At 54.3% G+C, this 13607-nt stretch overlaps 10 protein-coding genes across 10 annotated transcripts; 7 read left to right on the top strand and 3 right to left on the bottom strand.

The window, feature by feature from the left end:
* Window positions 1-44: 44 nt before the first annotated feature.
* On the top strand, window positions 45-659 carry KL928_002411 (uncharacterized protein; the record flags this gene model as incomplete). The annotated part of the gene is made up of 1 exon (XM_043202885.1): window positions 45-659. The coding sequence occupies one exon, from the start codon at window positions 45-47 to the stop codon at window positions 657-659; it is 615 nt and encodes a 204-aa protein (XP_043060616.1).
* A 97-nt stretch (window positions 660-756) lies between these two features.
* On the top strand, window positions 757-1745 carry KL928_002412 (uncharacterized protein; the record flags this gene model as incomplete). The annotated part of the gene is made up of 2 exons (XM_043202886.1): window positions 757-1047; window positions 1212-1745. The coding sequence occupies 2 exons, from the start codon at window positions 757-759 to the stop codon at window positions 1743-1745; spliced, it is 825 nt and encodes a 274-aa protein (XP_043060617.1).
* A 53-nt stretch (window positions 1746-1798) lies between these two features.
* On the bottom strand, window positions 1799-4204 carry KL928_002413 (uncharacterized protein; the record flags this gene model as incomplete). The annotated part of the gene is made up of 1 exon (XM_043202887.1): window positions 1799-4204. The coding sequence occupies one exon, from the start codon at window positions 4202-4204 to the stop codon at window positions 1799-1801; it is 2406 nt and encodes an 801-aa protein (XP_043060618.1).
* A 296-nt stretch (window positions 4205-4500) lies between these two features.
* KL928_002414 (uncharacterized protein) lies at window positions 4501-7321 on the top strand (the record flags this gene model as incomplete). The annotated part of the gene is made up of 2 exons (XM_043202888.1): window positions 4501-4518; window positions 4604-7321. 2 exons carry the CDS (start codon window positions 4501-4503, stop codon window positions 7319-7321), a joined length of 2736 nt encoding a protein of 911 aa, XP_043060619.1.
* A 32-nt stretch (window positions 7322-7353) lies between these two features.
* KL928_002415 (uncharacterized protein) lies at window positions 7354-7815 on the top strand (the record flags this gene model as incomplete). The annotated part of the gene is made up of 1 exon (XM_043202889.1): window positions 7354-7815. The coding sequence occupies one exon, from the start codon at window positions 7354-7356 to the stop codon at window positions 7813-7815; it is 462 nt and encodes a 153-aa protein (XP_043060620.1).
* Window positions 7816-7870: 55 nt separating this feature from the next.
* On the bottom strand, window positions 7871-9373 carry KL928_002416 (uncharacterized protein; the record flags this gene model as incomplete). The annotated part of the gene is made up of 1 exon (XM_043202890.1): window positions 7871-9373. One exon carries the CDS (start codon window positions 9371-9373, stop codon window positions 7871-7873), a length of 1503 nt encoding a protein of 500 aa, XP_043060621.1.
* A 45-nt stretch (window positions 9374-9418) lies between these two features.
* Window positions 9419-9985, top strand: KL928_002417 (uncharacterized protein; the record flags this gene model as incomplete). The annotated part of the gene is made up of 1 exon (XM_043202891.1): window positions 9419-9985. One exon carries the CDS (start codon window positions 9419-9421, stop codon window positions 9983-9985), a length of 567 nt encoding a protein of 188 aa, XP_043060622.1.
* A 41-nt stretch (window positions 9986-10026) lies between these two features.
* On the bottom strand, window positions 10027-10665 carry KL928_002418 (uncharacterized protein; the record flags this gene model as incomplete). The annotated part of the gene is made up of 1 exon (XM_043202892.1): window positions 10027-10665. The coding sequence occupies one exon, from the start codon at window positions 10663-10665 to the stop codon at window positions 10027-10029; it is 639 nt and encodes a 212-aa protein (XP_043060623.1).
* Window positions 10666-10723: 58 nt separating this feature from the next.
* KL928_002419 (uncharacterized protein) lies at window positions 10724-12172 on the top strand (the record flags this gene model as incomplete). The annotated part of the gene is made up of 1 exon (XM_043202893.1): window positions 10724-12172. The coding sequence occupies one exon, from the start codon at window positions 10724-10726 to the stop codon at window positions 12170-12172; it is 1449 nt and encodes a 482-aa protein (XP_043060624.1).
* A 107-nt stretch (window positions 12173-12279) lies between these two features.
* On the top strand, window positions 12280-13503 carry KL928_002420 (uncharacterized protein; the record flags this gene model as incomplete). Its single annotated transcript, XM_043202895.1, has 2 exons — window positions 12280-12484; window positions 12665-13503. The coding sequence occupies 2 exons, from the start codon at window positions 12280-12282 to the stop codon at window positions 13501-13503; spliced, it is 1044 nt and encodes a 347-aa protein (XP_043060625.1).
* Between the last annotated feature and the right edge of the window lie 104 nt (window positions 13504-13607).

The raw sequence follows: 13607 nt of genomic DNA on the forward strand, positions 1-13607 counted from the left end.
TAGGTAAGCCGAATATCTGGAAAATAAAGTTGGTAAATTCCACCATGACTAAAGTGTCGCTGATAGTGGCGGCGCTGGTTCCCAAGTACGGAATTGGCTACAAGGGCCAATTGCCATGGGCGCTGAAGGAGGAAATGCGGTATTTTCGCAGAATCACGACGCAGACGGCAGATAAAAATAAGAAGAACGCGGTCGTAATGGGCAGAAAAACGTGGGAGTCGATCCCAGAGCGGTTCCGTCCGTTGAAGGGGAGAGTCAATGTGGTTCTGACGCGAGATATGAGCGCGTTTTCAAGCAAATATTCGGAGGAGGTGGCAAAACACGGCAATAACGTCAAAGTGGCAGATTCTCTGAAAAGCGCGCTCCAGACGCTGGACATGGACACTATCGAGGAGGTGTTTGTGATAGGTGGAGCGGAGCTCTACAATGACGTGCTTCGAGCCACGCCTGAGCTGGTGGATAGGCTACTGTTGACGGAAGTCCGCACCGAGAAGGAACTGGAAATGGACGCCTTCATCGACGTCGGAACGCTCTGGAAGAAGCAGGATCCGCAGGTCTGGAAGTCGTATCTGGCCAGCAAAGGGCTGGAAAACGAGTTCTCGCAAGACAACCACGAGGCTGGCTTCCAGTTCAGCTACCATATCTATAGTCGGTGTTAGGTGTGTGTGAGGGTTTCACGTGATGTGACCTGTGCCCTAGGAAAACTTTTGCTCGAATAAAATATTGAAAAATTATTTACCATAATTCTACATCAAGATGGCTGAATCGCACAGACTCTACGTCAAGGGAAAGCACATCTCCTACCAAAGATCCAAGCACGTCACCAACCCAAACACCTCGCTCATCAAGATTGAGGGAGTTGCCAACGCTGACGAGGCCAAGTTCTACCTTGGTAAGAGAATCGCTTACGTTTACAGAGCCACCAAGGAGGTTAGAGGTTCCAAGATCAGATGTATCTGGGGAAAGGTTACCAGAACTCACGGAAACAACGGACTGGTGAGAGCACAATTCAAGAACAACTTGCCAGCAAAGACTTTCGGTGCTTCTGTCAGAATCATGCTGTACCCATCCAACATCTAAGCAGCTGAAGGATAGCGAGCTATGAAGTATAATTAGAAGCAGAGACAACGAAGAGTTGAAGAGGATATGTAAGACTAATACACGTCTTTATGTTAGACCATGTCGGGCCGCCCGCTTTCCTGGGCCTGAAGTATAGTAACAGTAATTTGTTTTACATCTCTACACCATCACATGTTGCCAAATCCCTGCACCCGATAATTGTAGTCCTTAATTCTTTCCCCGCAATGATTCCTTGGGAAGGCCTATGGCCTTTTGGCCTGATGCTCACGTTCTTTGGGCTGTCTGGCGGTGCCATGAATGCTCTTTTCGTGAATTCCATCACCAGAAGCACAGAGTCGTCAAAGTCCCCTCAGCTTGACGATAATAACGATCGTATATTTGTGAAGCCAAGGTTCAATACCGATCAATGGGACAAGTACCTGGCCATTAGAGACTTGAGACTCACCGGGTCTCTTAGAGGCCAGCAAGCTGAGCCAGAAGCACATGAATCATTCGAGACAAACTCGCTGGTTTTTGCCAGTGAACAGAAAAAGCCTTGGGTGGTGAGAAAACACTTCATTATGCGCAACACTCCTTCCAAATGGATGAGCAGATACGACCCAGAACAGTCCAATAACTTGCAATCTATGAACGAAGACTTCTTGAGGGGTATGAAGAAGAGCTAGAGGTGTGCTCAATGCTTATTTATTGTCATTAGACCTATTTATTATAACTTAAATTAAATTCTCACACTCCGCCGTTTGAAGAAATCCATCACTCGTTTAGCTGTCGAGTCCTTTTCGCGACGAGCACCCATAGTCATGCGCCTTTCGGCAACATCGTCTCTCTTGTTGCTTGGCTCCAGCACTTTGCGCGGCGGAATAATAGACTCTGATGGTTGCAGTTCCTGCGAGAGACTATTACTCGAGTAGAACCCTAGCATGCTGAACCGCTTGAATTTTGGAGCAGATGTGGCAGATGCAGAAACGCTCTTGCGACTGTTGCGGTTCTCCTTCTCGTATCTGCGCTCAGAAATGCTCGATTGGCGACTAGGGGCGCTGAGAGGGGCGCTGATAGGGGCCATTATTTCTGTTTTGAGCTCCGCCAACTCGTCATCCTCCTGAACTTTTTTCACAGTATCCTGCACTGCCGTAATAGCTTGCACTTGTTTCACCTCGCCTGCAGGCTCAACTCTCTGTTCTCTGGCCGTTTCCACCTTCGCAGTCGACTCGGAGGACATTATTGGAGAGTTAGGAGTCGTTGTCGTCGACGAAATGGAGAAAATGTCGATCGCGTTCGATAACGAGTCCAAAGCTGCGCTTTTGCGTTTCTCAGAATCTTTCATAGTTTCGGTTTCCTCCTCCTTCTCTCCGTGATCTGACAGAGTTGTCAGCACTCCGCTGGCACTGGCTTTATCCAAGATAGGCTCGGTTGGTTGACACCATGAGTTGCGATGCTCCTTGATTGGAGACGAAGAAGTGGAGCTAGCTCTGTCGAATAGCGGACGCGTCAGGCTTGTCTCGGAGGAATTTGCAGGAACAAGGAATGAAAGATCAGGAGATGGGAACATATAGCCGGAGGATGCTGTTGCAGGATGGTATGACGTCGGCCGTGGTCTGTTCGCTCTTGAAGGAAGTTTGGATGATATGGATGCTGTTGTTTGGGCTGAGTTCGGACAGTGAGATCCAGTGGACCTCGACATTGACGGAAGCAAAGGCGGCAACATGCTTCTTTCCGTTTGCTGGGCTGGGGACTCCGCTATAGTCTCGAAATTGAGAGGAACGTTAGTTGAAATTATGCTATTGCTGCGCGACGTCCTTGTACCTTCGTTAAACGTGATAGATCTTGGCACCCCCGACGTTTTGAAATCGCTCTGAATGCTGTTTCTGCGCGACACTTCGAACTTGTCTGCCTCCACGACAGCTTGCAGTACCAGGCTGGCCGACGATCCGGCCTTTTCACGACCGCTGCGGTAGAACTCGTGTGGTGTGGTAGGCGAGTGGTAGTTATCCGATCCCGATGAGATGGCAACCGTATGCGAGGTCTGGGGAGCAGCAGGATTCGAATACAATAGCGATGAGTTGGTTTTCGGTGCGAAGGATCTGCTGTGCGGCTTGTTAAGCATGAAGGAGGCCGAGCTTGGGTTTTCCATGAGGGAGAGTCTTCTGTTGATCTTATCCTGTTGAGGCACGGCTTGTCTTGCCCTTGTGTAGTTTCTGTCCCATTCAGAAGGCGTCACGGACAAGAACGGTGCATGTGGAGCTAACCACGCGTGCGCCCTCACTTGCTTCAAGTCTATCCGCTTGTTAGGGTTTGGGACGATGATCTTACGGAGTAGATCTCTTGAACTTGGCTGAATGTACTCTGGGAAAGTCAATGGCGTGGTAGTGATATAATGATACAGTCTCGCGATGTTGTCACCATCAGGGTTTTGAGGATCGTCATCAAAGGGGAGATACCCGGCCAACATGGCATATAGAATCACACCACAAGACCAAACGTCCACCTTGCGGCCCTCGTATGGCTCGCTGCTGACAACTAATTCGGGGGCGGCGTAACACGGCGACCCGCAGCTCGTCTTCATAAGGTCCGAGTTTCTGAAAGTGTTGACAAACCCGAAATCGGTGATGATTATGTTTTTGTGCTTGTCCAACAGCAGGTTCTCCAGCTTCAAGTCTCGATGCACAATACCTTTCGAGTGCATGTAATCGACACCGGACACTAGCTGCGCAAAGAGCCGACAGGCCATCGACTCCTTCAGGTAACGATGCTCAAGAATATAGTCAAAGAGCTCTCCGCCCGACGCGTATTCAAGCACAATACCAATGTACTTCTCGTTCTGTAGCACCTCTTCCAGCCTCACGATGTTGGGGTGGGCAAGCCGTTTGAGGGCATTGATCTCACGGTGGACCTTGTTTTCCTTTTCAGAGCCCTTAGGAATTGAGTCTCTGCGAATCAGCTTGATGGCGGCCTGCGAGGGATGCTTGCCGTCTTTGCGCCAGCCAAGCTTCACCTTGCCAAACTCGCCCTCCCCCAAGGTGGATCCCAAAACATAGGCTCCAAACCTCACTTCCTTCGCAGTTCTTCTCTTTGTCCCAGAACTCATGCTCAGACGAGAGCTTCTGGACGTCGGAGGCACACTCATTACAGATGTTGGGTACGATTCGCCTGGTTGATATAGTGTTTCGTTGTTATGAGTCAAAAAGAGGTGTTGTAAAGTGAATCAAGGACGATCGACGGAGGGAGTTATGGTGGGAATAGTTTCAAATTTTTCGGTAGGGAAAAACATAAACATACGCCAAATGTTGTTTATTTTTTGCCAATCCAGGAAGAAAAAAGGGGGGCCTAAACCTTTTTCTGGGACTAGCTGCCTGGACCGAAGCTAGTCTGCGGCTCTGGAATAGGCCTGAGAATTAGGTTAGGGGCTGTGCGTGCGAGAGTATGGGCTGGCTAGGATGGGTGTGTGGTGTCGCCTGGTGATTATGTAAATGTGACATCGCAGAGCACCCCCCAATTTGCGATGTGTCTGCCGTGACCGCTACAGTGCTGCTCCACAACCCCGTACGGCGAACGTGACAGGTCAGGTGCACACGTTGGAGAGGTGATTGAAGGTCAGCCTTTATTTTGGCTCTGTGGTGTACGGGTGTGGGATTTTCTGTGTGGCAGCGACGCGTCGGGGCTCTCTGAGTCTCACGCGTCTCATTTCCCGAATATGGAAATATGCACGAAATTTGCAACAAAATCTTCTCCCTCCTTTCTTCTCATGGACGGAATCGTTGAAGCTGCCGACGCCGTTTTTGGCGAGCGTGTCAGAGTGTTCCAGGAGTTTCTGGACGCAGACCTCGACTCGCAAACAGACTACAAAGATGCCATCAAGCTCATGTTGCAAAAAGGCGAGCGTCGTCTTGCCGTCTCGATCGACGAGTTACGCGAGTTTAATGCCGATTTTGCCAACGGACTACTGAACCACCCGGCTGACTATCTTCCTGCTGCAGAGACGGCCCTAAGAGAAACCGTTTTGGCGCTTTTCAACGCGTACGAATACACCCAGATGGAGGTGACACAGGACTCTGACTTCTACCTGGCATTCCGCGGCGCTTTCGGAGCGCACCAGCTCACGCCCCGCTCTATCAACTCGTCTTTCCTGTCCAAGATGGTTTCCGTGGAAGGAATTGTGACTCGCGCTTCTCTCATTCGCCCCAAGATTATAAAATCTGTGCACTACTGTGAGGCCACAGAAAAATTCCACGCTAGAGAATACCGCGACCAAACCACCAGCTTCAACCCAATCACCACCTCTGCCAACTATCCGACCGAGGATCCGGACGGGAACAAGCTCATAACCGAGTACGGCTACTCCAAGTACAGAGACCACCAAACGGTCGCTATCCAAGAACTGCCTGAATTTGCGCCTGCTGGTCAGTTGCCACGTTCGGTGGATGTCATCTTGGATGACGACCTGGTCGACAAAGTCAAGCCGGGCGACAGAGTGCAGGTGATCGGGGTGTTCCGGTCACTAGGAGGCGGACAGAACAACAGCTCTGCGTTCAAAGTGGTGATTCTCGGCAACTCTCTATACCCACTACATGCTCGTTCGTCGTCTGTTCAGGCGGTTGAGAAAATCACCGATTACGATATCAGAGACATCAACAAGCTGGCCAAGAAGAAGGATATTTTTGAGATCATGTCGCAGTCTCTTGCTCCGTCGATTTATGGCCACGAGTATATCAAAAAGGCTGTCTTACTGATGCTTCTGGGAGGAGAAGAGAAGAACCTGCCCAACGGCACACATTTGCGTGGAGACATCAACCTGTTACTGGTGGGTGATCCGTCCACGGCCAAGTCGCAAATTCTGCGGTTTGTGCTCAACACGGCTTCGTTGGCCATTGCCACCACCGGTCGTGGATCTTCTGGTGTTGGTTTGACTGCTGCGGTCACCACCGACAAGGAGACGGGCGAGAGACGGCTGGAGGCCGGTGCGATGGTTCTCGCCGACAGGGGAGTGGTGTGTATCGACGAGTTCGACAAGATGAGTGACGTGGACCGTGTGGCGATCCACGAAGTCATGGAGCAACAGACCATCACGATTTCGAAGGCCGGCATCCACACCTCGCTGAATGCCAGATGCTCGGTGATTGCTGCTGCGAACCCCGTGTACGGCCAGTACGACACGTTCAAATCGCCGCAGCAGAATATCGCGCTTCCCGACTCGCTGCTTTCGCGTTTCGATTTGCTGTTTGTGGTGACAGACGAGATTTCCGACGAAAGAGACAGACAGATCAGCGAGCACGTGCTGCGGATGCACATGTATCTTCCGAACGGCTACGCGGAGGGGGAGCCGATCAGAGAGCGTCCTGCCGTGACTCTGGCTGTTGGTGACCGGCCGTTGGAGCCGGAGGAGGAAAACACCGATGTTTTCGAGAAGTTCAATCCGCTACTTCACGCGGGAGCTGCCGAGGCCTCGAAGGGCAAGATGCCGCAGATTGTGACGATTCCGTTTTTGAAGAAGTATATCCAGTACGCCAAGCAAAGAATCCATCCTGTTCTGACCAAGAATGCCACAAACATGATTGTGGACATCTACGCCGAGTTGCGGAACGACGATAACACCAAGAACGCCAGAACCACGCCGATCACGGCAAGAACGCTCGAGACTTTGATCAGACTGTCTACCGCGCACGCCAAGGTGCGTCTGTCGCAGACCGTGGACCTGAAGGACGTGAAGGTTGCACAGGAGCTGTTGAGATTCGCTCTGTTCAAAGAGAAAATGAGCAAGCGCAACGCACCGCAGAAAAAGAAGCGGAAGGTCGACGCCGACGTTCTGGCCGAGAGCGAAAGCGACGAAGAGAGCGAGTTGGGGTCAGAGACCGAGGGCGACGAGGTTATCGGCAACAAGATCTTGACGAGGAGACAGAAGGCGTTGCAGCAGATCCACGAGGACCAGCAAGTGGACGAGCACGAGATGGAGGATCTGGCCAGAGACGTCGAGTCTCAGCATCTGGGAGAGGTTCCGGTTTCGCGGGCTGTCAACACTGTGGGTCTTTCGCCGGCCCGGTACGAGTTATTCAAGAAGACTGTTTCTTCTGTGTTTATGGCCAACGCCGGCGTCGAGGAGTTCAAGAGCGACGCATTGCTACAGATGGTCAATGCCGAACTGTCGCAGGAGGACCAGTTCACTGTTCAGGAGGCGGAAAGAGCGATCGACCGGATGGAAGCCGAAAATATTGTGATGGCTAGCGAGGGCAGTATATGGAGAATCTAAAAAATGAATTTAAGTAAGTCGAATAAAATTTAATGTCAGTGGGGCCTTCTGGTAGAAAGATTGTTTTAGACGAGAACGGCAAGCCGTGCCGCTCGTGCAACACGCTGCTGGACTTCAAGGCGGTGACCAAGTCGGCAACCAAGACCGTGGCCGACGACTGTCCTCCGGACGTGGAGCAGCTCGGCCGGTCCACCTGGACGTTTCTGCACTCTGTTGCTGCCAGGTATCCGGAACACGCGTCGGAGGAGCAACAGGAGGACATGAAGACGTTTCTGCGAGTGTTCGGCAACATATACCCGTGCTGGTTCTGTGCCAAAGACTTCAGGAAGTACATGGAGAAAGACAAGCCGAAGGTGCGGACGCAGGAGGAGTTCGGCAAGTGGCTGTGCGACGCGCACAACGAGGTGAACGAGAAGCTGGGCAAGAAGAAGTTTGACTGCAATTTGTGGAAAGAGCGGTGGAAGGATGGCTGGAAAGACGGTAGATGTGATTAGAAATGATTATTTGTACATAGGTGATAATATATCAGATAATATATCGAGTAATTTATCAGGTGTAGAGAGAAAGGTTGAGCGGCACAGAGCTGCCCCTTCCGGACGGATACAGTTTCTGTTTGTTTTCGAAGCGTCTTGGTTTGGGCAGGTCTGCCTCGTTTGTGAAGTGGAACCGCGACTCGTCGATCTGGATCTTTGTCGAGGTGGCTGGTGCTCCGATGGTGTAGATCGAGGCGTCGATCTTGCGCAGGTCCGACCCGACCGCCTGCTGGGTGTTGATTTTGTTCTCGTCGGGCGCTTTGGAGCGCGAGAGCGTGAATCTGTGTTTGGACTCTGCTGGCGGTGGTGGAGGAGGAGCTTTTTTCGTGGCTGGCACAGCCGGAGCAGACACTTTAGGGGGTGCCGGCGCGGCTGTCGGCGCCACCGATGGGGTGTACGTGGGCGAGGGAGGAGTCGGCGCAGGCGGAGCCGGGGCTGGAGGCGGAGGCGGTGCAGCAGGAGCCTTGGTAGCCGGCAGCGAGGGAGCTGGCGCCGGAGGAGGAGGTGGAGAGGGCAGAGCAGCGGACGGAACAGGTGGCTGTGGGGGAGCCGGGGCTGAAGGGGTGGGTGGGGCAGGCGGTTTGGCCATGCCAGGCACTGGCGGCGCTGGGGGTGCTGCCGCAGGGGTTGGCGGGGCAGCAGGCGCGCTCGTCGCAGGCACCGGCGGAGCGGCCATGGAGGGCACGGCAGGGACCTTTGGCTGTGCTGGATTTTCTGTCTTCACGTCCTCGTCGCTGACGACGTGCGAGTCGTCTCTTCTGGCGTTGATCTGTGCTAGGAACGGGAGAGCGCCCGGCGAAGGGCCAGGGTTGGCGGCTGGTGTGGGTAACTTCGAGGGCCCGAAAGAGGTGGTCTGTGGGCGTGATGCCGGGGCAGATGGAACTGGTGGTGGAGGGGGGACTGTTGATGACGACGGTGGAGGTGGAGCCGATGTGGCCGGCAGGGGAGGCACCGGGGCAGACGAAGAGGGAGGCGGAGGCGGCGGCGGCGCTGCAGACGAAGGCACTGGCGGCGGTGCGCCAGGAACAGGAGGTGCCGAAGACGTTGGCACTGCTGGCACTGGCGGCGCGGTTCCTGGGACGGGAGGCGCGCTTATATTCTTGGAGTCGCGTTTTGGGCGCCCCGAGGGCACCGCAGGCACCGCTGGCACGGGCGTGGCCGGTAGTGCTGGCGCTGCTGGTGCCTTTGCGCTGTCACCTCTGTGTCTGAGTTTAGGCATTCCACCGGCAAAGATGTCGCCCAATTGCGGCACTCCCGCGGAGACTGCTGGCGCAGAGGGCACAGCCGGCGCGCTGGGGGTGCCGATTGCTGGTGAAGACGCAGACGAGTCTGCAAGCCCTCCGACCATGGGCTTGGACCGGTCGTTGGTGACGGCCTTTCTCAGCGCCTTGCCCTTGCGGATGTCGCCAAGCAGCGCGTCTCTGTCGGGAGTCACCTTTGGCAGCTTTGCCGGCGCCTGCGAGGGCGGCCCGCCCATTGGCGGCGCCGGAGGAGGAGGAGGTGGCGGAGGAGCTGACATGGACGGAATATTCAAAAAAACATCTTAGCACCGGAAAATTTTACCATGTGGCGACGATTCTACAGTCTCAACAGGACGCTGCTGGTGAGCAAGCTGCCGTTCGACGTGACGGAGCAGCAGGTCGGCGACGTGTTCAAGGTGCTAGGCGGGCTGCGCAGCGTGCGGCTCGTCAAGGAAAAGGGCAAGTTCAAGGGATACGGCTACGTTGAGTTCGAGAGCGAGGAGCAGGCCCGTGCTGCCAAATTGCAGATGCAGGGCCGCGTGATCAAGAACCTGCCGATCCGGCTGGATTTGCGCAGCGAGGTGGAACAGCGTCGCAACTACCTGGACGAAAAAAAGTACGAGGTTTTGGTGGTAAGAAACCTGCCCTACGAGGCTACCGAGGACGAGGTGATGAAACTGTTTGCGCCGCTGCATGCGATTCGGTGCGGCCTGGCCAAGGCGCCGATCACCAACAAGTGTCTGGGATACGGGTTTGTGCGGTTTTTGAGCCCCAAGCTGGCACTCAAGGCGATCAAGGGGATTAAGGAGAGCCCGCTGTTTTTGAAAGACAGACGGCTCAAGGTGGAGTTTGCCCAGAAAAAAGAGGACGGATACAGGTACATAGTGTAGTACAATCATAGACAATCATGTGGTCATTAGACTATATACAGCTAGTTCTCTCTAACAACGCCAACCTTGGCAGGACGGAGAACTCTTCCGTTGAGCTCGAACCCAGGCTGCTGGACGTGGAACACCGTGCCCGGCTCCTTTCCCTCCGCAGGGGCCTGGAAAGTGGCCTCGTGGCGGTTCGGGTCGAACGGCTCGTCAACAGGGTCGATCTTACTTAGACCGTGTCTGGCCAGCGTCTTCTCGAAAACGTCTCTAGTCATCTTAACACCCTCGTACAGCTGCGCAACCTCCTGGTTGCTCTTCAAAGTCTCCTCCTTGACCGCATTCAGAGCGTGTCCGAAATTATCGATGCTTTCCAGCAGGTCCTTGGCGAACTGTTGCAGAGCAAAGTCCTTGGCCTTTTGCATTTCTCTCTTGGTGGTCTCTTGCAAGTTCCTGAAATCAGCCACCGAACGCACATATCTGTCCTTAAGCTCGGCACACTCCTTGTCCTTGGCGAGCAACTTCTCCTTGGTGGACGCGAGCTCCGACTCCAGGGAGGCGATCGACTTTTCGCCGCCCGTCTGGGCAGCCTCTGCGGCCTCCTTCTTGGCCCCGTTCTTGGCCTCGTTCAGCCACACACGGCTGGTGGCAAAACCCCGGTATCCTCTTGTTCCTTGTCTGACTGCTCTGACCCACATTCTGGCTGAGAAAATATTGGTGAAATGTTTTTTTTGTTCTTTTTTTTTTTTACCCGGCATGTCCTCTGTTCAGTTCGGAAACGACTACTACGACTCACTCCAGACGCTCACGTTCAATTCGCGGCCCATCATAGAGAGCCACACGCAGCTGGCGCAGGAGAACGTGGAGCACGCGGCGGAAATCGTCAAGGCTGTAGAGAAGCGGATCTCGAAAGCCATTCCCACACAGAAACTGTTCGCCCTTTATCTTCTAGACTCGATATGTAAAGTGGTTGGCAGTCCGTATACTCGGCTCTTTAGCATAAACCTGTATAAGACGTTTACACAGACATACTCGCTCGTCGACGACCCGACCCGCGTCAAAATGATCAAGCTATTCAAGACATGGAAGATGGCTAACCCAGTAACGGGAATGCCCCTGTTCAACGACGACCAGCTGGACCTCATCGAGAAGTTTCTTATTCGCGCCACCGCCAACAACAAGGTCGAGGAGCCGCTTTCCAAAGAGGTCCTCATCAAGGACATCGACGACCTGAAACGTATGGTTGGCCAGCGGCTCAACAGAGGCACCGACCAGAAAACCAAGCAGCGCTTCGAGCTTCTGGACCAGCTGCGGAACATCATCTCGCAGCCGGTCCAGATCCCCGTCCAGCAGCTCGAAGTGGTGCGGAGACAGCTCGCAGGAATCCGTGAAGACGAGTACAGAAGAGTCCAGCCACCGCCGTTTGCTCAGCCGATTCCGGCGGTCCCACCGGGCCCAGCGTCGCTGCCCAACATCCCGCCAGTGCCAGCGTCGCTGCCAAAAATCCCCACGCCGACCCCGGCCGCTGCTCCTGCCCCAGGTCCCGCCGTGTTCTCCACGCCGGAGCTGCAGAAACTTTTGGGTCTCAACCCAGCAAGAGCTCTCACGCCCCAGCCGTCTTCGCAGCAGCCGGCTCCCGCGTCTTCTGGCCTTGTGATGCTGTCCATCGAGCTGAGCCAGGTGCTACTCAACAATCACAAGCCCACGGCAGACGAGATATCTCTAATCTACTCCTCCAAGCCCAACCAGTGCTCAAACTGTCCGAAACGTTTCGCCAACACGCCAGAAGGCGCTATAGCGCGCCAGCAGCACCTGGACTGGCATTTCCGCACAAACAAAAAGCTCAAGGACACGAGTAAACAGCTCTACAACAGGGCATGGTATCTGAACGATGCAAAATGGATTGAGTTTAAAGAGGACGAGATAGTGGGCTACACGTCGGACACTATGGAAACCAACCGAGTCGTGGTAAAGGAGGCTCTGTCCGAGGAGGAGGTCAACAAGCAGATAGTTGCCATTCCGGAAGAGAGCGATAACGAGACGGTGTGTGGAATCTGTAGAGAAAAATTAGTTGGAGTGTTTGACGACGAGATGGGCGAGTGGATCTGGCGAAACGCCATAGAGAAAAAGAGCAGAGTGTACCATTATAGCTGCTGGGTGGAGACCAAGGGAAATATCAGAGACCGGTCGCCTGAGCGGAAGTAAGTCTGTGCGGGTCCTGGGCTCCCAAATCTCCTCACGATAGATAAATAGTCATAATAAGTCACATTGAGTGGATAATAAATAAGTCTTAGTGTATGGCAGAAACATCAATGCTTGTGGTCCTGGCTTTCTTTGGCAAACCTGGGGGCCACGAAATCCTCGTAGACACTCACCACCACAAACGCAGCCACGCCAAGTCCGAGGCCCGGCAGGGCGCCTTTGAGCCGCTGTGTCTTATGGAACACTCCTTCGTATCTCCATGCATCTCTGCGTCAGTAGCTGTTGGGAAAATAATTACCTTTTCGTCCAAGGATCGTTTGGTTGAGCCATCCCCTCAATTTAGCTTAAAATAATAAAATCTAGAGGTGCGAAAAATAAATTTAAAAAAAAAATATTTCAAATTATTCAATGTCTGACAACATCGCAGAGTCTCTGCTGAATGAGCTGAGACGCGGCGAATACACCTGTCTGGTCTGCACGGGCGAGATGGACAAGTCCTCGAAGATCTGGTCGTGTCACCACTGCTACAGGGCGTTCGATCTGCCCTGCATCCGAGACTGGGCCAAAAGAGGATCATCCACCGCGAAAGACCGTTCCTGGCGATGTCCTGCGTGCAACAACACCCACTTCAAGCTCCCGAAACAGTACACGTGCTGGTGTGGCAAGGTGCTCAACCCGCCCGAAAACGAGTTCGAGCCTCATTCCTGTGGCCAGACCTGCAACTCGCCGCTGCCAAACTGTGTCCACGGCTGCTCGCTTCCTTGCCACCCGGGCCCGCATATGAAAAAGTGCACAGCCATGGGGCCCGTGATGAAATGCAGCTGTGGATCGGCCGAGCGGCAGCTCCCCTGCGCGCTGACTCCGTACAAGACGGGCTGGTCGTGCTCCCGGCCCTGCGACGACCTGATGCCCTGCAATTTGCACAGGTGCGCCCGCAGCTGCCACGCCGGGCTGTGCGGCCCTTGCGAGAAACCCATCACCGGCCGCTGCTACTGCGGAAAACACACTGCCTCGCTCAAGTGCCACGAGCGTGCTCCGCTGCGGTCTCACACGGCAGCTGCACAGTGGACGGGCTGTTTCCAGTGCGACGAGGTCTGCGACGACTTGCTGGACTGCGGGAACCACAGGTGCACAGAACCGTGTCATTCCAAGACGCCCAACGGCCACAAGTGTCCGCGGTCGCCAGCCCTGCTGACCCGCTGTCCGTGCGGAAAGCACAAGCTGGACCAACTCGCTTCCCCACGGACGTCCTGCTTGGACCCTGTGGCGACCTGCGGCGAGACATGTGGCAAGAAGCTCGACTGCGGCCACACGTGCTACTGGCCGTGCCATGAAGGAGAGTGTGCGCCGTGCTACGCGGTGGTGGACTCCAAGTGTCGTTGCAACTACACCCAGTACTCGGTGGCTTGTAAACTGGCGCAGCAGGGCTATGTTCCCG

Source organism: Ogataea angusta (genome assembly GCF_019207475.1).
Source record: "Ogataea angusta isolate 61-244 chromosome Unknown 61-244_NODE_4_length_877678_cov_91.023368, whole genome shotgun sequence".
Classification (NCBI taxonomy): Eukaryota; Fungi; Ascomycota; class Pichiomycetes; order Pichiales; family Pichiaceae; genus Ogataea; species Ogataea angusta.